Source organism: Chlamydotis macqueenii, chromosome 3, assembly GCF_036417535.1.
Source record: "Chlamydotis macqueenii isolate bChlMac1 chromosome 3, bChlMac1.mat, whole genome shotgun sequence".
In the NCBI taxonomy this organism is placed as follows: domain Eukaryota; kingdom Metazoa; phylum Chordata; class Aves; order Otidiformes; family Otididae; genus Chlamydotis; species Chlamydotis macqueenii.
Window position 1 is genome coordinate 80,064,402 of NC_141558.1, and position 23,545 is coordinate 80,087,946.

The 23,545-nt window shown below is 40.2% G+C and overlaps 1 protein-coding gene across 2 annotated transcripts in view; it reads left to right on the plus strand.

Annotated features, from left to right (window-relative positions):
* MTA3 (metastasis associated 1 family member 3) overlaps window positions 1-23,545 on the plus strand; it is a 147,327-nt gene that overhangs the window by 79,189 nt on the left and 44,593 nt on the right. For both annotated transcript variants that reach the window (XM_086745229.1, XM_086745230.1), the window contains exons 10-14: window positions 2,747-2,821; window positions 9,270-9,328; window positions 15,219-15,343; window positions 17,049-17,200; window positions 17,716-17,938. In XM_086745229.1, coding sequence (XP_086601355.1) covers window positions 2,747-2,821; window positions 9,270-9,328; window positions 15,219-15,343; window positions 17,049-17,200; window positions 17,716-17,938 — 634 coding nt within the window. The remainder of the gene's footprint in view (window positions 1-2,746; window positions 2,822-9,269; window positions 9,329-15,218; window positions 15,344-17,048; window positions 17,201-17,715; window positions 17,939-23,545) is intronic.

Consider the following 23,545-nt stretch of genomic DNA (forward strand, 5'->3'; position numbering starts at 1 on the left):
AGAAGTGTAAAACAATCTGTAGCATGAATGTGTTAATAAGGGTTCAGGAAGAAAAATAAATGTGGAGAAGCTCAAATGTGCTAGTGGAAAGTGGCAGGTAATTGCGGAGGCAGTGTTTCATCTGGATGCCAGGAAGAGTATGGACCTAGAGACTGAGAAGCAGCTGATTTGTCATCTTACACTGGACACATGTTCCCATCAGTGGCCTTTTCTTGGGCAGATTTCTTTTAAGGCGTAATTCAGCTGAGAAAGTAAAAGGATTTTAGTAAACCAGGTTGTGTTGCTATCTATTACAATATCTGCTTATGCATTTGTTACACTGCTACGTCTTAAATGCAAATAGACAAAAATGCTAATGTTTGGACCAGGGGTTTACACACTGTGCTACATTGCCTCCAAAGAATTCACAGCAGAGCCTGGACCTGAATCCCAGCTCCTGAAAGGCAGAGTTGGGAGCCAGACTCAGTTCCTCTAAGTTATCTGTAAGCAAGTGTCGTAGTTCAGCCCCGATCGGACCAGACTACACAGTCTCTCTCTCACTCCCCCCACACTCCGAGAGAACAGGGAGAGAAAATGTAAGGAAAAACGGCTCGAGGTTTGAGATAAGGACAGGGAGAAATCCTTAAAGTTACTATCACGGGCAAAACAGACTCGACTTGGGGAAAACTACTCATTTATTACTACAAACAGCAGGATAATGAGACAGAGAACAAGATAACCTCCCCCTCCCCTCCCTCTTCCCGAGCTTAACATTATCTCTACTACCTTCCCCTCCCAAGCGGCACAGGGGGGAAGAGGGAATGGGGGTTGCAGTCAGTTCATCACACGTTGTTTCACGCCGCTGCTTCATGGTTGGGGGAAGAACTCCTCGCATTCCTCCCCTGCTCCGTTGTGGGGTCCCTCCCACGGGCCACAGTCCTTCGTGGAACTGCTCCGGTCTGGGTCATCTCTTCCACGGGTGCAGTCCCTTCAGAACAGCTGCCCCAGCGGGCCCTCCACGGGCCACAGCTGCCTCAAGGCATCCACCTCCCCCGGTGTGGGGTCCTTCACGGGCTGCAGGTGGATCTCTGCTCCTCCGTGGATCTCCATGGGCTGCAGGGGGACAACCCGCTCCACCATGGTCATCACCACAGGCTGCAGGGGAATCTTGGCCAGGAGCCGCATTGCTCCTCCCCCTCCTTCTTCACTGACCTTGGCGTGTGCAGCCGTTCCTCACAACAGGCTGGTAGATGTCTCTCAGGATCTTTTTTACATCTTATTCACTTCTCATCTCCTCTCCACTTCTTGCAGCCGGGCTGGACCGTGTCGGGCCCAGTCGGCTGCCTGGCGAGAGGCCAGAGGGTGAGGCCTGCAAGGCCCATGAGGCCTGTGCCTCCCCCTCTCTGCCCCCGCTCAGCTTCTTCACATCTTCTCTCTTTTTTTTTTTTCTGTTTTCCCCTTCTTAAATACATTATCGCAGAGGCATTATCATGGGACATTCTGCTACCAATCGGCTCAGCCTTGGCCAGCAGTGGGTCCGCCCTGGGCCTGGCCAAGTCCACTGACCAAAGGGGAGCGACTTCTAGCAGTTTCCTACAGAAGCTACCACCTTAGGCCCCCCCTCACTAACAAAACCATGACAGCAAGCAGCTTGAAAAACTGGTTGTGAGCTTCTGCATGCTGGAAGAGGCAGCTTCATACAGTGTTCCTCTGTTGCTTTTAGGAATATAATTAGAGGTTCAGGAACCTGTCCTTTTGGCTTAGGACATGGAGAAAGCTTCAAAGTGGAGTGATTAAAGTTGGAAAGATAATGTTTCCACATGTATATTTTCTGGGACTTACTAAAAATCATCCTTATTTCTGGAGAGTAGAGAATATTGGCATTAATGCGTGCATCTAGAAAAAAAACATGCACAGAATAGTAGCATGTTTCCAGGTTATGAAGAAAAATTGCATAAATTCTGGAAGAGAATTACTAATTCAAATGATAGAAAATTTATGGAGTTAAATAGGTGATTTGGTAGTAATTAAAAATGTCTACTGTATGCTTAATTTTCTGCCCTAAACTTACGCTAATACATTTTCACTTTACCAGTGAACACGTGCACCTGAAATAACAATCATCATCATCATAATTTGCCCTGAGTTTGCACAGAGATTTTTGTGAAGTATTTATTGTCAGTATCAGTCTTTTTGCTCAAGGTAGCATTTGTCCCTGGCATCATTTTGTTTCTTGAGTACTCTTTGTCAAGAGTATGCAGAGGTTTATGCAGAACCAGTGACATTGTATGAGCAGCTGAGTTGTTTGGGACTTGAAAAACCTGTGAACTAAGTACAATAACCACTGTATTTTTTTAGGAGTAAAATTATCATGAGACTCAAATGTAGTCTTGTCAAGATGATTTATTTTAGTCCTGATGTTCTCCATCTGATACATTTTATAATAGAGATACTACCTTTTGTGTTTCCTGATGGAAATCTGGATTCTGTTTTGATCACTTTGTTTAACCATATGGCTTCAACAGAATAAATTACATTTGGATTTGGATGTGTAATATTGTCATTCTGTATCTTTGTTACATCTCAAAGATTCTGTATTATTAATAGTAATATGTACTTATTTGCATATGGATTTTAATGTAGGTATTTGATACATTCCCATTTTAGTGTCCATATATCAACTATACTTTACTTAAACATGAATTTAATAAGATGTGGGCGTTGCAATTTCTTGGAACCACTTTAATTTGTACCAAATGTTTTTCAGCTCCCGTGGAAGTCTCTGACTAGCATCATTGAGTATTATTACATGTGGAAGACCACTGACAGATACGTGCAGCAGGTAATTTAATGGCTATTTCAGCATGAACCAGTCTGCCGCATTCTTAAAAAATCTGAACTTGTTAAAGCATAAAAATCTGTATTTCTTAAAAATAAATATGTGAAGTTTATGGTAATATTTTAGGCTATAGACCAGTGGTTTTGTGCTGTTCGCAGAGCACATAGTCAAATCCTCTGATGCCTACTGTACATCACGTAGCTGTGAAGAGCTTTTTAAGCCACTTGTTGGTTTGTAGCAATTTGATTCCTGGTTCGTACTGCAGTATGAGATAAGAAGGAAATGGACTGCAGAGCAAATGCTTTAGGCTGTGAAATTGTGCATGGGACAGAAGGAAGAGAAATACACATTGTGGTACAGGTGGCTGCTAATGTTATGAACCTTTTATTAATCTTCCATGATAGAACATTACTTTGACATTACTACGATTTAAAAACAAAATTGAGAACATTCTGCACACAGTGGATGTGTTAATTCTTCTGATCGAATGTTCTGTTGTTTGGGTTGCTCTGGAGCAGAAACATGATAAGGTTTTCTTGGGTACCTACTGTGGGATATTTTACGCAAGTTCAGACAAAATTTCAATGTTAATGCTTTTTGTATATTGAATCCTAGATAGATTTACTCCTTGATTTAGATGTACAGAATATTTTAAAATACTCCCTTTTAATTTATGATTTAACGTGTAATTCTGTAGCTCCTTTCCTTGCTGCATGATTAGTGGAGATGTATGTGCAGCATGTTGAAAGTAAATTTCATGCTTTAATGATTACCGCTGTATTGTTAGATGGATCTTTGGAATTGTTCCAGATTTTGTTGCAGTATGTCAGAAGGATGATTGCTTCAGGTTGTTCTGGTTTATTTGAAAGTGTTTCTACATTATCTTGTTTGGGTATGGAAAGTCAAGGAAAAGTCTTTTACCATGTAGTAGAGTCTTGAACTATCACTAGGACCTTGTAGTTCTATGGATAATACAAATAGAAAATAATAATGCTTTGTATAAAGGCATGTCTTTCTGGGTTTGTCTGCATTTATTTCACTTTTAAGACTTTTTTTTTGCACTGTTAATCTTAATCCTAGAAAGATATTGCCAGCAGAGATTTGCTGTGATTTTGTGTCAGCTGTTAAGGATTGGGCAATGAATGATTTTGAAGAATCGGATGGAATAAGGATAAATTGAAGTGTGAATTGACTTTTGTCAACACTCTTAGGTTGCTCAGAGACAGATCATGTTCCCTGTGAGTTTTTTCTGAAATACTTGCTCTGTAGTGGTTGGCAAAAGAGTGAGACACCCTTTCTAAAGTTCTCTAGGGCTTCATTGTGATTCTGTTGCTACAGTGATCAAGGTGTGTGATGGTGTGCTGAGTTTGTGTATCCTTTCCCAGGATTAGGTTTTTTTTAGCCTCACGTACAAGAAAAACACATAGGTTTTGTTGATATCTGTGACTTGAATACTCTTACAAATGCCTGAGTTTTACTTGTAAGTAAGTAAACTTAAAATATCCTAACTCAAAACATGACCATACAACTGCAGAATTTACTCCTTTAGACATGTTATTTCAAGGTCATGTATGATCATCAATAACAAAACCAGTGTAGGCCAAATACCTCATTTCTGTCCTGGTTAACATTTCTGTAATCCTTCCTAATGAGAGATAGGAACTTCATCCTGCCCTTGTTTAGTTTGTTCTAGAACGGTAAAAATAATACAGGTCACTAAAAATTATATCGGTAGGGTTGTGGGTTTTTTTCCCCACCAGAACAAGCTGTGATAACTGAATGCATTTCAGGGAGAAAATATGTTCAGTAAGAAAGTGGCAATTTCAGAGTCATTCTTTTCTAAATATCATGCTTGAGGGGTAGAGGAGTGCTTAAGGGAATGGGAAGACAAAAAGGTCAGTGTGCGTACTTGACTCTTACACACAAAATACTGTTTCTGAATTCTAGATCAGTGTGATTTAATAAGAAAATTTGCTTTTTAATTATCTTTATTCTTTTGTGTGAATTGGCTTAATTGTGTCAGACATAAAGGTTTCCTTGTCATAATTGCTACTAAATATTACTCTTGCTTGGTAGCTAAAGGTGGTGATTTAATGGCAGTGGAGATGCTCCTGCCACCTTGCCTTCAGAGCATGTTCCCTTCAAGTGAAGGTGAAGGGAAATAGATATGTTCAAGTCCTCTGTCTGTGCTGAACCTGTCTAGCAGAACTAATTCAGGCCTTGGGTAATCTTTCTCTGTGATACGGCAGTTTTCATGACCACTACATTATATAGTGTTTGAGGATGGCCAAGTGGCTCGTTCCACTGAATGAAATGTGTTCTCATTATTTGTGGTGTTCTTCTTAAAGATCATATTCAGTGCAAAAAGACTATATCGAGACTTCGCAACAGAAAAAGGGAGAACATACCTAAGAATAACTAAATTACTGTACTGCAACAATACGTTACATTTCCCTCTCATTTATTTATTACCATTCTTGAAAACAATACTAACATAGTGATAATTTACTGAGATATTTGTCAGTTGATATTCATATAATAACAAAAGTTCTTAAAAATAAATAATATTTAGTTTTAAGAATAGTTGATTAAAAGTAGTTGAGCCCAGGTGAAAAGCTGGGTTAGTGTAGCTTCACCTCCCCTACGATACAGTCTGATCTCAGAAAATTGCAACTATTTGCTGATAGTTTTGTTTCTGCATCCTTTCTTCTCTCTTCGTACTTAAAAGTTGATAGATCAGTGTGAATACAAGCTGTGACATTTTCTGTTGCTTTTAGAGAGCAAAATTAACCATAGTTTTAGTGCATAAAAATATAGCTTATACTGAAATGACATTGTGTGATTATTTTGTAGAAGGCAGTGTATCGTTGACTTTAGTAAATAAAGGAGGAAAGCAATTGGTAAAATTGCATCCTTACAACCCCCACCCATGCAAGTGTTAAAAGTATGCTAAAATTTAATTAATGTGTATAGTCACTTCTCACTGACTGCCATCAGGGCTTAATACAGCTTCCTACAGATGTCTTTACACTTTGACAGAGCTTCAAGGCTACTTTCCTCATTTCTTTCCATTTATCGTGTTTTTCTCTTCTGCTCTGGTGATCGTGCTAGGTGTGCAGTGAGATTTATTAGTTCTTTTTGTACAATGGGATTAGTTTGTTTTGAACCTCTGTGGAACGCGTGTTACCTGCTGACCTGCAGTCTCATATGCTTTTTTGGTTTGAAAACAAATCCTGTGTTGTTGGGTATAATATGAAAAGAAAAAAGAGACAGTTGTGGAAGGCCTGTGGTGTGAAGCTGTTAAGCGGAAAGAGTTCACAGTTGAGAGCACTTCTTATGAGACTGTGAAATGTTCTCAGATTGAAAACTATCAGTTTATGAGACTTGGAGCATACTGCTGCTGTTCTTTCTCCTTGTTCTGGTAAAAACTGACTTAAGCAGGCAGAGCATACTGTGTTCTGTGTGTTTCTGCTGTGGGCGTTGAAGGTAGTACCATGTTGCCATGCCTGGTGCTGAGGAAAGACTGCAGCTGCACCAGATGTATGAATGGAGGTCATTTCTGTAGTTTGGAACACATGGACGTCATATTTGAGAAGTCATGGCAGTCTAAGGTTCCCGCCGATGGGGAAAAAGGGTAACATAACCCCCATTTTTAAAAAGGGGAACAAGGAAGACCCAGGAACTACAGGCTGGTTAGTCTCACATCTCTGCCTGGCAAGGTCATGGAGCAGATCCTTCTGGGAGCCATGCTGAGGCACATGGAAAATAAGGAAGTGATTGGTGAGAGCCATTACAGCTTCACTGTAAGGGCAAATCATGCCTGACCAATTTGATGGCCTTCTATGATGGGGTTAGTGAACAAGGGATGAGCAACTGACATCATCTACCTGGATTTGCGGAAAGTATTTAACACTGTCCTGCACGACATCCTTGTCTCTAAACTGGAGAGGCATGGATTTGACAGGATGGACCACTTGGTGGATAAGGAAATGACTGGATGGCCACACTCAAACAGCTGTGAGCTGTGGTTAATGGTTTGATATCCAAGTGGAGAATGGTGATAAGTGACGTTCCTCTGAGGCTGGTACTGGAACGAGCCCTTTTTAACTTCTTTGTCAGCAACATGGACAGTGGGATGGAGTGCACCCTCAGCAAGTTCGCTGATGACACCAGGCTGTGTGGTGTGATCAACATGCTGGAAGGGAGGGATGCCATCCGGAGGGACCTGCACAGACTGGAGAGGTGGGCCCCTGCCAACCTCATGAAGTTCAACCAAGCCAAGTTGTAAGGTCCTGCACCTGGGTCGGGGCAATCCCAAGCACAAATACAGGCTGGGTGGAGAATGGATCGAGAGCAGCCCTGAGGAGAAAGACTTCAGAATGGTCGTGGACAAGAAGCTCAACATGAGCCAGCAATGTGCTCTTGTGGCCCAGAAGGCCAACCGTATCCTGGGCTGCATCAAAAGAAGCGTGGCCAGCAGGTCGAGGGAGGTGATTCTGCCCCTCTACTCTGCCCTGGTGAGACCCCACCTGGAGTACTGCATTCAGCTCTGGACCCCCCAACATAAGAGGGACATGGACCAGTTGGAGAAGGTTCAGAGGAGGGCCACGAAGATGATAAGAGGGCTGGAGCACCTCTCCTATGAGGACAGGCTGAGAGTTGGAGCTGTTCAGCCTGGAGAAGAGGAGGCTCCAGGGAGACCTTATAGCGGTCTTCCAGTACCTGAAGGGGGCCTACAAGAAAGATGGGGAGAGGCTGTTCGGTAGGGCCTGTTGTGATAGGACAAGGGGTAATGGTTTTAAAATAGAAGGAGATGGATTCAGACTGGATATTAGGAAAAAAAATTTTTACAATGAGGGTTGTAGAACACTGGAACAGGTTGCCGAGAGAGGTGGTGGAGGCCCCATCCCTGGAAACATTCAAGGCCAGGCTGGAGAGGGCTCTGAGCAACCTGATCTGTTTGGAGATGTCCCTGCTCCTTGCAGGGGGATTGGACTAGATGACCTTTGAAGGTCCCTTCCAACACTAACCATTCCATGATTCTGTCTGTGAACAGCAAAAACCTGTTTTAAAAAAAAAAAAAAAAAAAGGCTATCTTGGAAGTAAATGGAAAAGGTCTTTCATTGCATGGGAATTAATTCATAGTGGTGTGGACTGCTTAGCAGTCTATTTGTCATAGATTGCTCTGCAAAGATGCGTTTTTTTATAAATAAGAGTTATGATGATGGATGGCACAGAGGCAAGTTTCTGAAATGGAAAAAAGCTGTTTACATGAGGAGGCTTACTCAGACTGCTCGACCGGTAAAGCTGATTAACCCTGTAACTCGCCTCAGGGCTCAGGCAGGAGACTCTCAGAACCAACTCTCTTGATGATACTTTTCTCAAGGTGGGAGATATCTTTCTGGATTGTGAGCCTTGTGAAAACTGGATATCAGAAAATAGAAGTGTATCAGAGAAGAGAATTGTCTGTTGTAGGAGAAATGGAGGACTGAATTTTAAACACCTGATAAAGAAAGGGAGAATCTTGAGAGGCATGCAGGTAGTGTTGATTTATTGTTGCTGGATATCAGTGTCCTCCCCTTGTTTTTTCCTCTTCTGTAATAAATTTGGCCATTTTTCAACTCCTCTCAATTTTTAAATTTTTTTTTCAAGTGAACAGAAGTAATGTCTTAAGTAGAGGAAGAGCAGGGAAATAATCTTTCCCTTCATCTTTTATGTACAGACAAATGTTTCAGATAAACTGTAGGCATCTGAACTCTGTTAATTGTGCTATTGCTGAAAAAATTGTCATCCTAGTTATTTATGTAATATGAGGCAATAACTTAAACTTCTCTACCTTGAGTGCAACATGTTTTGAGTTTATTGCAAATATGAAAGAAGTAATAATTTAGTAAATTCACAGATTATATTGATAGTAGTGTAGCTGTCCTGCTACTGCTGTGTTCCTGAGCTAGAATTTTAATGGCACTTAACGGAAGTAGATGTTTAGTTATTTCTAACAGTCAGTGGACTTTACTGTTCTCCTTCCTTATACTGCTTATAAAAGACTAGCCTTGGGCTTGACAGAGCACACAGGAAGTATTGAGTTATACTGTGTGCAATTTCACTCGTTTATTTTCTACTTGCCCTGCAGTGAGGGTTAGCCGCAATGTTGTACATGTTTATGCAGATGTAATTTATGTAAACTGTAATTGCTGGTTTTACAGTTTTGCTGTCGTATGTGAGGCCTGTGAGTTTTACTGGGGAGGACAGCACTATGCTGTCATTTCAAACTAACAATAAAAATAGAGAACTCGCTTTTCATGGTTTTTATATTGTAGTTTTCTACACTTGTTTTGGAGGCTCTTGTGAATTCACAAAATAGAAATAATTTTAAGATGGATTGTGTGCGGTTTTATGAAATCTCGTACTTGAATATAATAAAATATTTTGATGTTATTTTTTCAATTAGAAACGTCTGAAGGCGGCTGAAGCAGAAAGTAAATTGAAACAAGTATACATCCCCACCTAGTGAGTATAACAATCAAGTCGTTTTAAAAAAAAAATGTACAGGTAAAATTGAAACAGTTACATGCATTGTATTAGTTGTCTTTTTAATAGTTACTTTATTATTTGTTATGTACAAACAGAATATACAGAGATATAATCAGAAAATGCCACAAACTCTTGTGATAAGTGAAACAGAATCACAGAATTATCAAGATTGGAAAAGACCTAAAAGATCATCCAGTCCAACCATCACCAATACTTCTCAGCTAAATCATATCCCTCAACACAACATCCAAACGTTTCTTGAACACCCCCATGGTCGGTGACTCCACCCCCTCCCTGGGCAGTGCATTCCAGTGCCTGACTACCCTTTCCGAGAAGTAATATTTCCTAATGTCCAGTCTGAATCTCCCCTGGTGCAGCTTGAAACCATTGCCTCTAGTTCTATCACTGTCTACACGAGAGAAAAGGCCGACCCCTAGCTCACTACAACCTCCCTTCAGGAAGTTATAGAGAGCTATAAGGTCTCCCCTGAGCCTCCTCTTCTCCAGACTGAACAATCCCAGCTCCCTCAGCCGCTCCTCATAAGGCCTGTGCTCCAGACCCCTCACCAGCTTTGTAGCCTTCCTCTGAACGCGTTCCAGGGCCTCAATGTCTTTCTTGCAGTGAGGGGCCCAAAACTGAACACAGTACTCGAGGTGCGGCCTCACCAGTGCCGAGTACAGGGGGACAATTACCTCCCTGTTCCTGCTAGTAACACTGTTTTTGATGCAAGCCAGGATGCCGTTGGCCGCCTTGGCCACCCGGGCACACTGTCGGTTCATGCTCCGCCGAGCATCAATCAGTACCCCCAGGTCCGTTTCCTCCACACAGTCCTCCAGCCACTCCACCCCAAGCCTATAGCGCTGCCTGGGGTTGTTGTGGCTGAAGTGCAGGACTCGGCATTTGGTCTTGTTGAACCTCACCCCATTGGCTTCAGCCCAGCTCTCCAGCCTGTCCTGATCCCTCTGTAGGGCCTCGCTACCCCCAGGCAGATCCACACTCCCAGCCAATTTGGTGTCATCTGCGAACTTACTGAGGGTGCACTCAATGCCCTCATCCAGATCATCAATAAAGATATTGAAGAGGACAGGCCCTAGCACCGACCCCTGGGGAACACCACTTGTGACCGGTAGCCAGCTGGATTTAACTCCATTCACCACCACTCTCTGAGCCCCGCCCTCCAGCCAGCTCCTTACCCAGCCAAGAGTGTACCCATCCAAGCCATGGGCTGCCAGCTTCTGCAGGAGAATACCGTGGGAGACAGTGTCAAAGGCTTTGCTGAAGTCTAGGTAGACCACATCAACAGCCTTTCCCTCATCCAGCAGATGGGTCACTTGATCATAAAAGGAGATCAGGTTGGTCAAACAGGACCTGCCCTTCATGAACCCATGCTGGCTAGGCCTGATCCCCCAGCCATCCCGCACATGCCGCATGATCTCCCTCAAGACTATCTGTTCCATAACCTTCCCTGTAACCGAGGTCAGGCTAACAGGCCTGTAGTTCCCCGGATCCTCCTTACAACCTTTCTTGTAAATGGGAGTCACGTTGGCAATCCTCCAGTCTTCCGGGACCTCACCAGTCAACAAGGAGCGCTGATAGATGATGGAAAGTGGCTCGGCTATCACCTCCGCCAGTTCCCTCAGCACACTTGGGTGGATCTCATCCGGCCCCATGGACTTGTGGCAGTCCAGTTGGAGTAGTAAGTCTCTGACCGTTTCTTCCAGAATCACAGGGGGGTTAGCGTGCTCCCCAGCCGAGACTATCAGGTCAGAGAGAGGAGTACCCTGAGGATAACTGGTCTGACCTTTAAAGACAGACGTAAAGAAGGCATTCAGAACCTCCGCCTTTTCCTTATCCTCAGTGGTCACATTCCCAGCCTCATCCAGCAAAGAGTGGATATTCTCCTTTGTCCTCCTCTTACTGTTAATGTATTTATAAAAGAGTTTCTTATTCCTTTTCACCCCAGTGGCCAGGTTAAATTCAAGCTGGGCTTTTGCCTTTCTGATTTCACCTCTACACATCCTAACGACTTCCTTGTATTCATTCTCAGTTGCCCGTCCCTCCTTCCACAGGCGGTAGATTCTCTTTTTCTCCCGGAGCCTCAAGAATAGCTCCCTATTCATCCACGCCGGTCTTCTTCCCCGCCGGCTCATTTTGCGGCTACGGGGGACTGCCTGCTCCTGCGCACTTAAGACTCCCTTCTTGAAGAGCAACCAGCTCTCTTGGACCCCTTTGTTCGCTAAGACTGAATGCCAGGGGACTCCCCCTACTAGTCTCTTGAACAATTCAAAGTCCGCCCTCCGGAAGTCCAAGGTAGCAGTTTTACTATTCCCCCTCCAAGCTCCACCATGAATTGAGAAATTTATCATTTCATGGTCACTGTCCAAGGCAGCCCCCAACCTCCACATCTCCCACCAGACCTTCCCTGTTTGCGAACAGCAGGTCTAGCAGGGCAGTTCCTCTCGTGGGCTCTCTGACCAACTGCATTAGGAAGGCATCCCCTATGCACTCCAAAAACCTCCTAGACTGCTTCTTCTGTGCTGTGCTGTACTCCCAGCATATGTCAGGGAAGTTGAAGTCCCCCATGAGGACAAGGGCTGACGACTGTGCAGCTCGTGCCAGCTGCTTGTAGAATACCTCATCTGTCTCTTCATCCTGGTTTGGTGGTCTATAACAGACGCCCACCAGGATGTCTGCCTTGTCAGCCCTTCCTCTGATCTTTACCCATAGGGATTCAATGTTATCATCCCCAGTCACAATCTCAGTAGCAGAAAAGGATTCCCTAAGGTAGAGAGCCACACCACCACCCCTCCTTCCTTGCCTGTCCCTCCTGAAGAGTTTGTAGCCATCCATTGCAGCGCTCCAGTCATGGGAGCAATCCCACCACGTTTCTGTTATGGCAACTAGGTCATAGTTTGCCTGCCGCACTATGGCTTCCAACTCTTCTTGCTTGTTCCCCATGCTGCATGCATTAGTGTAGACGCACCTCAGCTGAGCCCCTTGCCTCTCTCCTAATCCCAGTACCACTTTCCCAGGCCAATCTCTAGCAGGCCTGGCTTTATCCCCTTCCCCCTTCCTATCTAGTTTAAAGCTCTCTCTATAAGTCCCGCCAGGTCCTGGGCAAGTATCCGTTTCCCTTTTGGAGACAGGCAATTCCCATCAGCCAACCTCAGGCCGGGTGCCGGGTAGACTGTCCTGTGATCAAAGAATCCAAAATTTTTGCGTTTGCACCAACCTCTCAGCCATGCATTTATAAGATGCCTTTTTCTGCTTATCTCAGTGTTTGTCCCTGCCACCAAAGGAATACTGGCAAATACTACTTGTATGCCTGCTCCATCAACTAACTTCACCAGCCTCCTAAAATCATGTTTTATAATCCTCAGGCTTCTATTAGCAATCCCATCGCTGCCAGCCTGAACTATCAATAAAGGGTAATAATCAGAGGGGCGGATAAGGCTTCATACTTAACTGATCCCGTTGTCTTTGACCTGCAAACTACCTGTTCTGGAACAGTGGGAAGTTTTACAAAAGGTGATCGAGTGCTACATGGACTGCTCACATGCAGAAAGGGTCTTCTAATTTGAAAAGCAATTTTTCCATAATAATTCCTTCTGAATCCCTGTAGCACAACACTTCATATTTGTGTAAATGCAATATTTCGACATAGAAAAAGTTGTTAATGTAGTTACGTAAAATAAAATCAGAGACTTACCCATTACATTTCTCTTGTTGATACAGTTTATTCTTCAGCTAGAGACAAGAGATGTTCTGGCTGTAAATTAAGGGTAGCACACATCCCAAAATCTTTCATCTTTGACCAAGTCTTATTAATGAAATCTGTTTTCTTCTGAGGGATTTTTAATCTATCTTTTTTTAGATATAAACTCAATGCTATATGTACTTCTTTAACATGTAGTTTACAGGAACAAGATATAATCTCTTTCATATTCATAATTTCCTCAAGGTTATGAGAAGAGAAAGAATTACAGATTACATTCTTTTAAGATTTCTGTGGGTATATTAAGTATACATATGTGTGAATTTCCTGTTGTTATGAATGTTTGTATAATGAAAGACTACAATACGAAATACTTTGAAAATCCACTGTTGTCTTTTTAATGACTTGAGCTTCGTTTTCATATTTCATACAGACTTCTTTTAGCCAGATTTAATAATACAAACAGCAAACTGTTAAATTCAGTCTTCTAATCTCATCTCTTAATCTCATCTCTGAAGAAATGTTAAATTTTAAAGCTGCAGTCTCTAATAAATGATGCCTTTTAAAAAAAGCTGAACACTCCGGTAGGAGTGTTTCCTAACCCTCTCAGGGAAGTGGCTGCTTTAGGAAAACTGTAAGGTGCTCAGTCTTTCCATAATGCTTTTTCAGTTTTATTTCCTTGATCCATGTGGACCGTTCAGGACTTCTGCCAGTATGTTCGCAGTAGGGACTGGTTGTACTGGATAACAGAACTTGGTTTGAAATTTAGGATTTTAGTCTTTTTCATCTTTCTTAATATCTGTCTTTTGCCTTCATGTCAAGACAAAATCCATAGTCAACAGTAAGAGGGTAGAACTTCTGAAGTCTTTGGTATCCCTGCAATCTGCGACACACATGAGCAAATGGATTGCTAACGCTCTGTTTCAAGACTGATATATTCCATCTGAAATCTGAGTAGAATTGTTTCTCAGAGCTGAATACCTTTTTGAACTTGATCATAAGGCATTCCCTGTAAAAGCAAGGTTCTGTCCTCAATACCAGAGAGTCCCTTTCAATTCATGGTTCCTCTGGAAGGTAACTAAGCAACAGATCATACCATGGGAGACTTAATTGTCTCTCGATCCCTCCTCTTGTACCTTATGCCCAAGGTACTTGATAAAGAGTATCTGGAAATTGTAAAAGTGTCTCTCACTGAATATAGTGAAAAAGGAGAAGGCAGGCGACAGACTTGCTGGCCTTTGGAGTAGAGACTTGATACAGCAAAGGTTTCTTCAGTTAGTCGTTTTAACTGATCTTGAATATATTTTTTGCTACCCAGAGTAACGTATAATCATCTTAGGAATTAATGTATCCGCCTTGCATTGTATTGTGAGTATAGCTTGTGAAAGGAGTAATTAACACCCCCCCAAAGTTGGACCTGTGGGAATACTGTACTTAACCTAGCGAGAAGCATATTGTTCCTCTCCAAATTGACTGACCTTAAAGTCATTGAAGTATTATTAGGTAAAATAATCACCGTAATAATGTAACAAAAAAAAAAATCTGGGAACAATTCTTCAGCCTTCTCAGAGTGTGAAAGAAGTTTAGGACACAGCCCAGGCAGAACAGCCTGATGCGTGGGTGAGCTTTGCCAGGGTTGCAGGACATTCGTCTTTACTGCAGGTGATGGTGAGGTGTGTACTTCTACTTCAGATGCAAGGTGGCAGGCCCTCTTCTAGGGTGGACAGCCCTGTAGTATTATAGTCAATCTTGCTGCTCTTACTTGTTATACTTCACCCAAAGCCCAACCTCACCTTTTAAAGCTTCGTCTGTTGACTGGAATCCTCTTAAATTCTGTGCTGTGTCAGGCTTATGTTAATGCTTTACCCTGTTTGGTCTTTTAGTAGCTTGCCATGTGAGAAGCTTAGGCCATGTGAGGGTGTTTTACAAAGATCTGTAAATCTGAGTATCAAAACAGCTCTTTACATAGCAAGTCTCTTACAGTGCTGAAATTACTAGAGGAATATAAAAATTAGTCTTGTTGTTTACAGCAGTTTTTACAGATGTTGTTACCACACATCAGAATTCTGGAATTTGATTGATTGTTTTCATGTTGACTAAGTAGTTCATAAAATCTTTTTTGTTTGTCTGTTTTAAATTATTTATTTAAAGCAATAAACCAAATCCCAATCAAATATCCAGCAACAATGGGAAACCTGCTGCAGTCAATGGAGCAATGGGAGCCTCATATCAAGCACAGACCTCAGTAATAGGTCGAGCTTGTGAAAGTTGCTATAGTAAGTAAATTTTAAAAATAAATAGTATTATTTAAATAATATTTTTCAAATCGTAATATGCACTGTTTAAAACAAATGTGTGTACTTTTGTTTGCGTGCTATAAATAGAGGATGATCTTCAGTGAATTGTGTGGCAGAAATAGCTCTTAAGTTAGAGCTGACTTGATCACGTTGAATGAATGTCAGTATTCCAATCCACTTTATGATTTTTCTTAACAATTCAAGAAGTACAGAAAGATAAAGTAGTATAATAATGTTGGCACCGCTGTTTTTCCTTTACCTTCAGAATACTAGATTCAGATTTATTTTTGGTTCTCATGTAAGATTGCAGGGTTTTTTTAGTTAGAATCATAGAAAAGGTGACCTTTAAAGGTCATCTAGTCCAACCCCCCTGCAAGGAGCAGGGACATCTCCAAACAGATCAGGTTGCTCAGAGCCCTCTCCAGCCTGGCCTTGAACACTTCCAGGGATGGAGCCTCCACCACCTCTCTGGGCAACTTGTTCCAGTGTTCCACCACACTCACTGTAAAAATTTATTTCCTAGTATCTAATCTGAATCTACCTCCTATTTTAAAACCATTACCCCTAGTCCTGTCACAACGGGCCCTACTAAAGAGTTTCTCCTCGTCTTTCTTGTAGGCCCCCTTTAGGTATTGGAAGGCCCCAGTAAGGTCTCCCTGGAGCCTTCTCTTCCCCAGGCTGAACAGCCCCAGCTCTCTCAGCCTGTCCTCATAGGAGAGGTGCTCCAGCCCTCTGATCATCTTAGTTGCTTGGGGTTCCTCCCTGTACCCTTCTGTTGTTGAGGGAGGTGGGTGTTTGGGTTTTCTCTACTGTTTTGTATGTTTCTGGTGGTCACTGGTGGACTTCCTGAAATAGCAGCTTGCAACATAGATTGTATGAAAGAAGCTGCAATAAAATCCAGAACTGGAAAAAATTGAAAAGACCTACCATATGAGAGGTCTTTACTTATCATTGCTGTGCCTCCCTGTGTCTTAAAGACCAATGACATTAAAATTGTGTTCTGTTTATAGAAAGTTCCAGTTAATACTTTGTTGTTTTTCAACCACATTTTTAAAAGAACAGTTTTCTTGTGAAAGATTACAAAAATTAAAGAAAAAAGGTTAAATTAATGTTTCCTGCTCAGTCTCCACATGCACAAAATAAAGGTGCACGTGCATCTCCAAGATCAGTAGAAGTGTTTATCCTTTTCTTATATGGGTCTTGACTTAGAAGTAATCACTTCGCATGACTTGGGCAAAACCCCCAGATATTTAGTAATTCTCATAGGTAGAAAGCAACTTAATGTGCTTGTCTTCCAGGGTAAGATTAGAAATGGTGGAGAGTATAGGTTTTGTTTGGGTTTCTTTGTTTGTTTGGGTTTCTTTGTTGGTTGGTTGGTTTTGGGTTTGGTTTTTTTTTTTTTTTTTGTAGTTCCCTGGAAGAAAATATCTTCTTGAAAATACGAAGTTCCTCGTTTGAAATTAAGTAGGGAAGTATTTTGAAATTTCTATTTGGAGTTGACTTTTGGGGTGGTTTTTTTTTTTAAATAAACTAAAAATCCAAGTTCTTATTTTCTCCGTGTGAAATGTATTAAATGTTTATCCACATAATGCTCTTAGGGAATGCCATCTATTACAGCATTTGGATTTACTGCATTGAATGTAGCGTGCACCACTTCAGTGGCACTGTTTTTTTTCCTCCTTAGCTCCACAGTCTCACCAATGGTATTCTTGGGGTCCTCCTAATATGCAATGTAGATTGTGTGCATCTTGCTGGATTTACTGGAAGAAATATGGTGGCCTGAAAATGCCCACACAGACAGATGAAGATAAACTGTCTTCGAGCCAACCTACAGAGGTAGGATTGCACAGATAATATTTCCTAAAATGAAGTATGATGCTTTCACAAAACTGCTGTGATTTGAATATTTGATGGAATGGTTTTTTATGTATATGTTCAACTTTAGTGTTAAAAAACTTAAATTTATTAATCCTTTTCCTGTCTGAAGTAGAACTGAACAGCATGCAAGTCCTGCCATGTCTTTATATGACCAACTCGTAGATAAACAAACGTCCATTTCATGCATTTTTGGTGGACAAATGTCATCTTGTCAATCAAATGTGGTGTTATCTATAAAATGTTAATATGACTATTCTATATCTCATAAAGAATGGTATTATATATTCACTTGCAGTAGAGCTCTCTACTGTGTTACAGAGCTTCTTGCATAAGCCCCAGGTTCTTTGTGTAGTGCTTATACATACTGTTCGATTAACCTTGTGAATTTTTCCAGATTGTGGATTATTTAATGCTGTAATTCAGATGTGCATGTTATGATTTTTTTGTTGTTGTTGTTTGTTTTATTTTTGTAGGAAACCCATGTTAGAACTCATATGTCCCGGCAGGCCACACAGGGAACTCCAGTTCGTAACACTGGAAGTCCAAAGTCAGCAGTGAAAACACGTCAAGCTTTCTTTCTTCACACAACGTGCTGGACAAAACTGGCCCGTCAGGTCTGCAAAAATACTCTCCGGCTGCGGCAGGCAGCAAGACGTCCCTTTGTCCCTATTAACTGTGCTGCCATTAAGGCAGAATGTAAGATGTTTTTTTAATTCTTAGTTCTGTGTGCTGTGCTTCCCACCCATTTTTGTCTTTTAATTTTATTTTCTTTTTCAATAAACATTTATTGTCTATACGCTTTTGCTTTTCATTTTTTCATTTATCCAGCATGTCACCAATACATTCAATAAAGTCTGGCTGCCTTGGAGCAGATTTCGGGCTGGGGGAATGTTTCAGTGAATTAAAAGGAGAGAGGTATTACCTCATTCACTTAGAAAAAGTTGTCATTAAAAAAAAAAAAAGCAGGGAAAAAGCAGGGAGAGGAAATCAATGCTGTGAGAATAAAAAAAAAAACATACTTCCTACTAGGCAGTGTAAAATAAGTTCACTTTTATATTGTTTATTTATTCTTTTGATGAACAGAAAGTGTAGATCTGTACATGTTTTACTTTTTCTCAGTGGTGGTGGTCAAGGAATAAGGAGCTAAGGATGCATAAGAATTTAAATTTGGCCTGTAATACAGCCCTTTGTTACTGTGGTGATAGCGATGTTCATTATTTCATCATAGCTGTATCATTTTTTTTTCTCTTTTCTAGTTTTAAATTTTAGATTTAAATAAAATTATATATTATGCTTGTTCTTTTTATAACCAAAATATAAAGTATGGATAAATTCACTAGTAATATGACAAAAGGTTATGAGCTGTTGTAGATAGCAACAGTAAGTCTCTTTGTGTGCATACGTGTGTGAGTTCTGCTGCAAAGTGACTGAATATTTCAGCAGGTTTTGTGTCTGTGCTGAGTCCGTTGTTTTACTGCTCGTGCTGTTCGGTTATGTTTCCCAGTCTTCACGGAGGCAGTTCTTGGAGCAGACTCTTGGTATGCTAAGGTGACCCGTGCTGGCTCATCAGACTGTCAATTGTATTAGAATTGAAGACACCTTTTTAGAATATTACATGTTGGATTTATAACCATGTTTACTAGAATAACACTAAATGTTTTCCCAGCACATTTAACTAGGATGCTGATGATGTCAGTGTTAATTGTAAGAAATTTACTCCATAGGGGTTTAAAAATCTGGTTTTGAGTAATTATTTTCCCCTTGCGTACTTCAATACCAGCCATTCTTCACATGCAAACTCTTCACCTACTTCCACAGTCATCCAGAACTTGGTGCATATTTCTGCTCATTGTCCTTGTCTTATTTGCTTGGTTGTCCTATTGGCCGTTTCCTTTCTTCTTTCAAAGCTGTGCAAGTTGGGCAACTTTCAGATTTAAGGAAACCATATGTCCACAATATGAATAAAGTGGATTGTACTTTCATGGAAGAAGTGTGTCTAAGGCTGGACTAGGATTATATTTTTAATCCTTAATACAAAATAACAGTTATTTTCTGAGGGGAAAGCATTGTACCTTTTAATTTACGTAATCGGCACTGATTTCTACTGAATCATGGAGGAAAATTTATTTTAGAAGTTCACTTGAATCTGTTTATCCATACCCCTATTTTTCTCACTCACCACAGTAACTCAGCTGGAATAAAGATGAAGCTTTTGTTTTAGGAAGAAAAAAATAGAAGGAAAAAAAGAAGTTTAATCCAACTGTTAATTATCATAAGAGAACAAGTGTTACATACACAGTTCAACTGTAAAACAAAGGAGTGAAAATCTGAGCTTTTCAGCAGGAAATAGTCATTCTCATATCAGACTGGCAGTGCTGGGTCTACTTCCTCTATGATCCTTTGAATGAAAAAATGCCACATTAGATTAAAAGCAAGAGCACAAAGATATTTAATTTTTTTTTTCTACAGTCTGTGTTTCATTACTCTTTTTTACTTAAATTAGAACTTTGCAATTTTGTCTTTTTGAATGCTGATGCTTCCTGATTACCTAATGTAGATTGGGCGGGGAAAAAAAAAAGTCACAGTTGTCAATGCTTTTTGAACACAGCATTAGAATTATTTTATAATAGTGGAAACCACGTTATACCTAATTTAATTAATTAAACTCATGTTTCTCTGTCCACACATACACATATTCCATTTCTGGCAATACCTCTCTCTGTGGAATTTTATAATGCTCTTATCTGCATTGTCATTGTCATGTTCTTACTCTAGCAGAGCCTAGTAAGTAAGTAAATAAATCATGTACTTATATCTGGTGATCTATGTTCAGTGCACTCCGTAGATTTTAAAATTGTAAGTAAATAGCTTGATGACAGTAATTTTTAGGGGTTTTATTTTTAAAAGGAGATACTGAATTAACAGTAATTATTTTGTATGTGGAATACCACCGAGCAATTGCAGTATTGAATGAATGTCTTGTGTTATAAAAAGTTACAGTTGTGCTTAGATAATAACGTGGCCAGAGTAGCAGGTTACGCATGATGTGATATGGCATGAGATGGTTAGGTGGTCCAAGAACTGTTTTGGAATTTGTTTTCCATGTTGGTGTGCTGAAACTGGAATCTAATGACTGATTAGGTGCTTTGTCAGACTCACCCGATTCTCTGTGTGTGCCAGACCAGTACTTGAAAACATAACTGCATTTCACAACTATAATGCCATAGGCACAATACCAACACTCAGAATCCATAAAATCTAGAGACAGAAGGATGGTAGGGCACTTACCTCAGCAGCGTACCAGGTTTTATGCCTTCTTAGTCTTAATGCAATTTGTTGAAGTGCCAGGTTGTGAATGAAACTAATTCCCAGTTCTGAGAAAGAAAGTCTGAGTAAGCCAGTTAGAGCTTGCTCATAAAATAAATTTATTTTTGCATTCTACCTGAACTCATCTGCAGATACTTCTTTTGTCTTGGAGAGGCATTGAAGCCTCTGAGAATGCTTATCTCAGACCCAACCACCTTTTAGGTGAAACCAGATTTCAGACAAAGCATTTTTTTGTTATTGTAGTTATACCCACATCATCTGCCTTGGCCCATTACCTCCACTGGCAGAAAACAAGGTCCTACTCTGTCGTCTTCTTCAGTAGCGCATAGAATTAGATTTTTCTCATTAGTGAACCATGTAGCATGACCCCTGCTCAGATGCCAGCAGGAGATAGTGGAGATTATGCATTGACATCCCAGTTCAACCTAGAGATGGTCACCAGAAGGCTGAGAAGGCATGGCATCTCCTGCTAGGAATGCAACCCATTGTGGAAATCTCAGACTTTGTCCTGCCTGAAGATAACAGGCTCGCTGTAGTTGTTGGCTAAACTTGTCTGGTGGATTTTCAAGTATAATTAGAATTTGTGAACTATTTCAGTAAGAGTAAATTCCCATGCTCTAAATTATGCAAAATACCTTCTTTTTAGTTTGAATATATTGCATGTTTTTTAGGAAGTTAAGCAAAACTGTTGTGTCGATGGAAGGCCTCTTAATTAGAGGAAACCAAAGTGGGCATTCTCCAGACAGTCACTGACAGGACGGGATCTGTCTCCAGCTTGCAAGCATGTGAACATACGCCTGGCAGCGAGCTATGCATCTCTGAACCTTATTACTTCAGCACAGGAAGATTTTTGAGGGCTTTTTTTTTTTCCTACTCAAATGTAGCTTTATCAATATAACTTAATTATATTAATTATAGTAATTTAAATTTGGGTAACTATGAAGACATGAATGTCAAAATGTTTTCAGTGACTTATAGTATGTTATCTGTGTAATACATATATATGTATAGCTAATCTGGAAATGGATATACTGTTCATGATCAAAACTTAACATACCTTTAAATCTGCAGGTTTAATAACAGGTTTGGTACACAGTACTTCCTTGTTACAATCTGGTTTGATAAAACAAAGGCAAGTGAAAATTAAGTAGAATATACAAAAATCTTGTTACTGATTTGTCTTTGTAAGCATACAGCCTATGTTTTACAGACATAAAACTGTCCGTTCATCTGAAGTGAGTAACGTTTACAGGTATTGAGTCACAAATAACTTTTATATCCTTTATTTTGATAGCTATGGAAGATCTTTTGGCTGCATTGAGGATGAAAATATTTTCTCTACTATTATCTTTGTATATAATTTATGCCAGATTTTAGTAGCCAGTAAAATAACTGTAAGTGTGCACTAGTTTTGTTTTTTTTCCAGAGTTTCTAAGAACAGAATTCAGGGAATACACAGAGCACAGTAGATTCATTAGATAATCTGAATTTTGATGGGGATATGATGGAATATCAAAGAGAAATAACTCCCCAATGAGATTCTCTAAGCTTGAGACATCTACAAATCTAGTTTTAAAAAACGTAAATAATTAAAAACCCCTTCCAAAGAACGTTACTGCATTTGCTGTGGTTTAGTTCTCTTTAATTGAGACCAGTTTAAGCATGAGTTAAACACAAGTAGTATACGTGTTCAGAAGTATCTACTTGGATGAATTCCACCTGCTCCTGGTAACTTGTTTTTATTCATTAACCAGTTTGTTTTGAAATACTTCCTATGGACAATCCGATGTGACACAGTTCTCATGCTTTGCTCATAAAAGGATTTTGGAATTGAGCCTCTTCAAATTCTTCTGCAGTGAACACTGATGCAAAGAATGCATTCAGCTTTTCTGCCGCGCCTTTATCTTTCTTGTGTATTTTCCTCACACCTTGAAATTCTCCTAATCCTGCAGGCGCTAGCACACTTTCTGCTTTTGATATGTTTGATAAAATATACCATGAAATAAAATACTCTTTTCAAAAAAAAAAAAAAAATTCTTTTTTTCTCATTCCGTCTACTTGTCTCACTGATCTTACTAAACATTTTTTATTGTTCATGTGGAAGCCCATATTTGATTTTAGGACTTTTTTTTTCAACTTTGTTTTTGACAACTTCCACCTAAATTTTATTCTATGGTTTTACCCTTAAGAGTGATGCACAATTTAACTTTTGTGTTTTCCTTTATGTAGTGCATAAAGATCATAAACTTTACTATACTTTTTATGGGAGTACCATATTGTGGATTTATGTTTGCTGCTGTTAAACATATTTAACTCTTTTAATAGATAGGAGTGCTTTGGCATACCCACCTGGTACATTTGGTGAATATCATTTGCCTCAAGCACGGAAATTTTGCTCTCTTTACAGTCTGTATTCTCAGTCAGCGTATTAATATCTCACCATGATTCAGTGTTGTCTTTTACAGTGGAGATATGTAGATGGAAAATTTTCTTGCTAATTAGTTCTTAGGCGATGCTTTGCTGATCCCAACGTAACTATAAAATACTTACCGTATAGTTTGTGCTTATTTTACTAAGGGAGAGAGTGGAGACACATCGTTCTGCTTTGTCACTTAAAATATTTCAAGTGTTGTGGAATATTAAAAATATTCCAGGCATCAGGTTCAGTGCATTTTTTTTCTTCACTGAGAACAGTATATTTTGTTATTAAGCTAAAATAGTAAAGTACTTTGAACTCGGCATTAAGGCCATTATAGCCCCCATGTTCTGTTTTACTTATTACTAAGAGTCACTGTGCTATGCGAGTAAGACATGACAGATATCAGTAGTCCCACCTTTAAATACCTCTTACTTTCGTATTACGCCATTTAGAGCCAGACGAGCTTGTAGGAAAAAAATGAAGAATTCAATGTAAATTGTTCTAATAGCCAGACCTGCTTTTATTTTAGTACTCGTGTTTTCATCTGTGTTTCATTT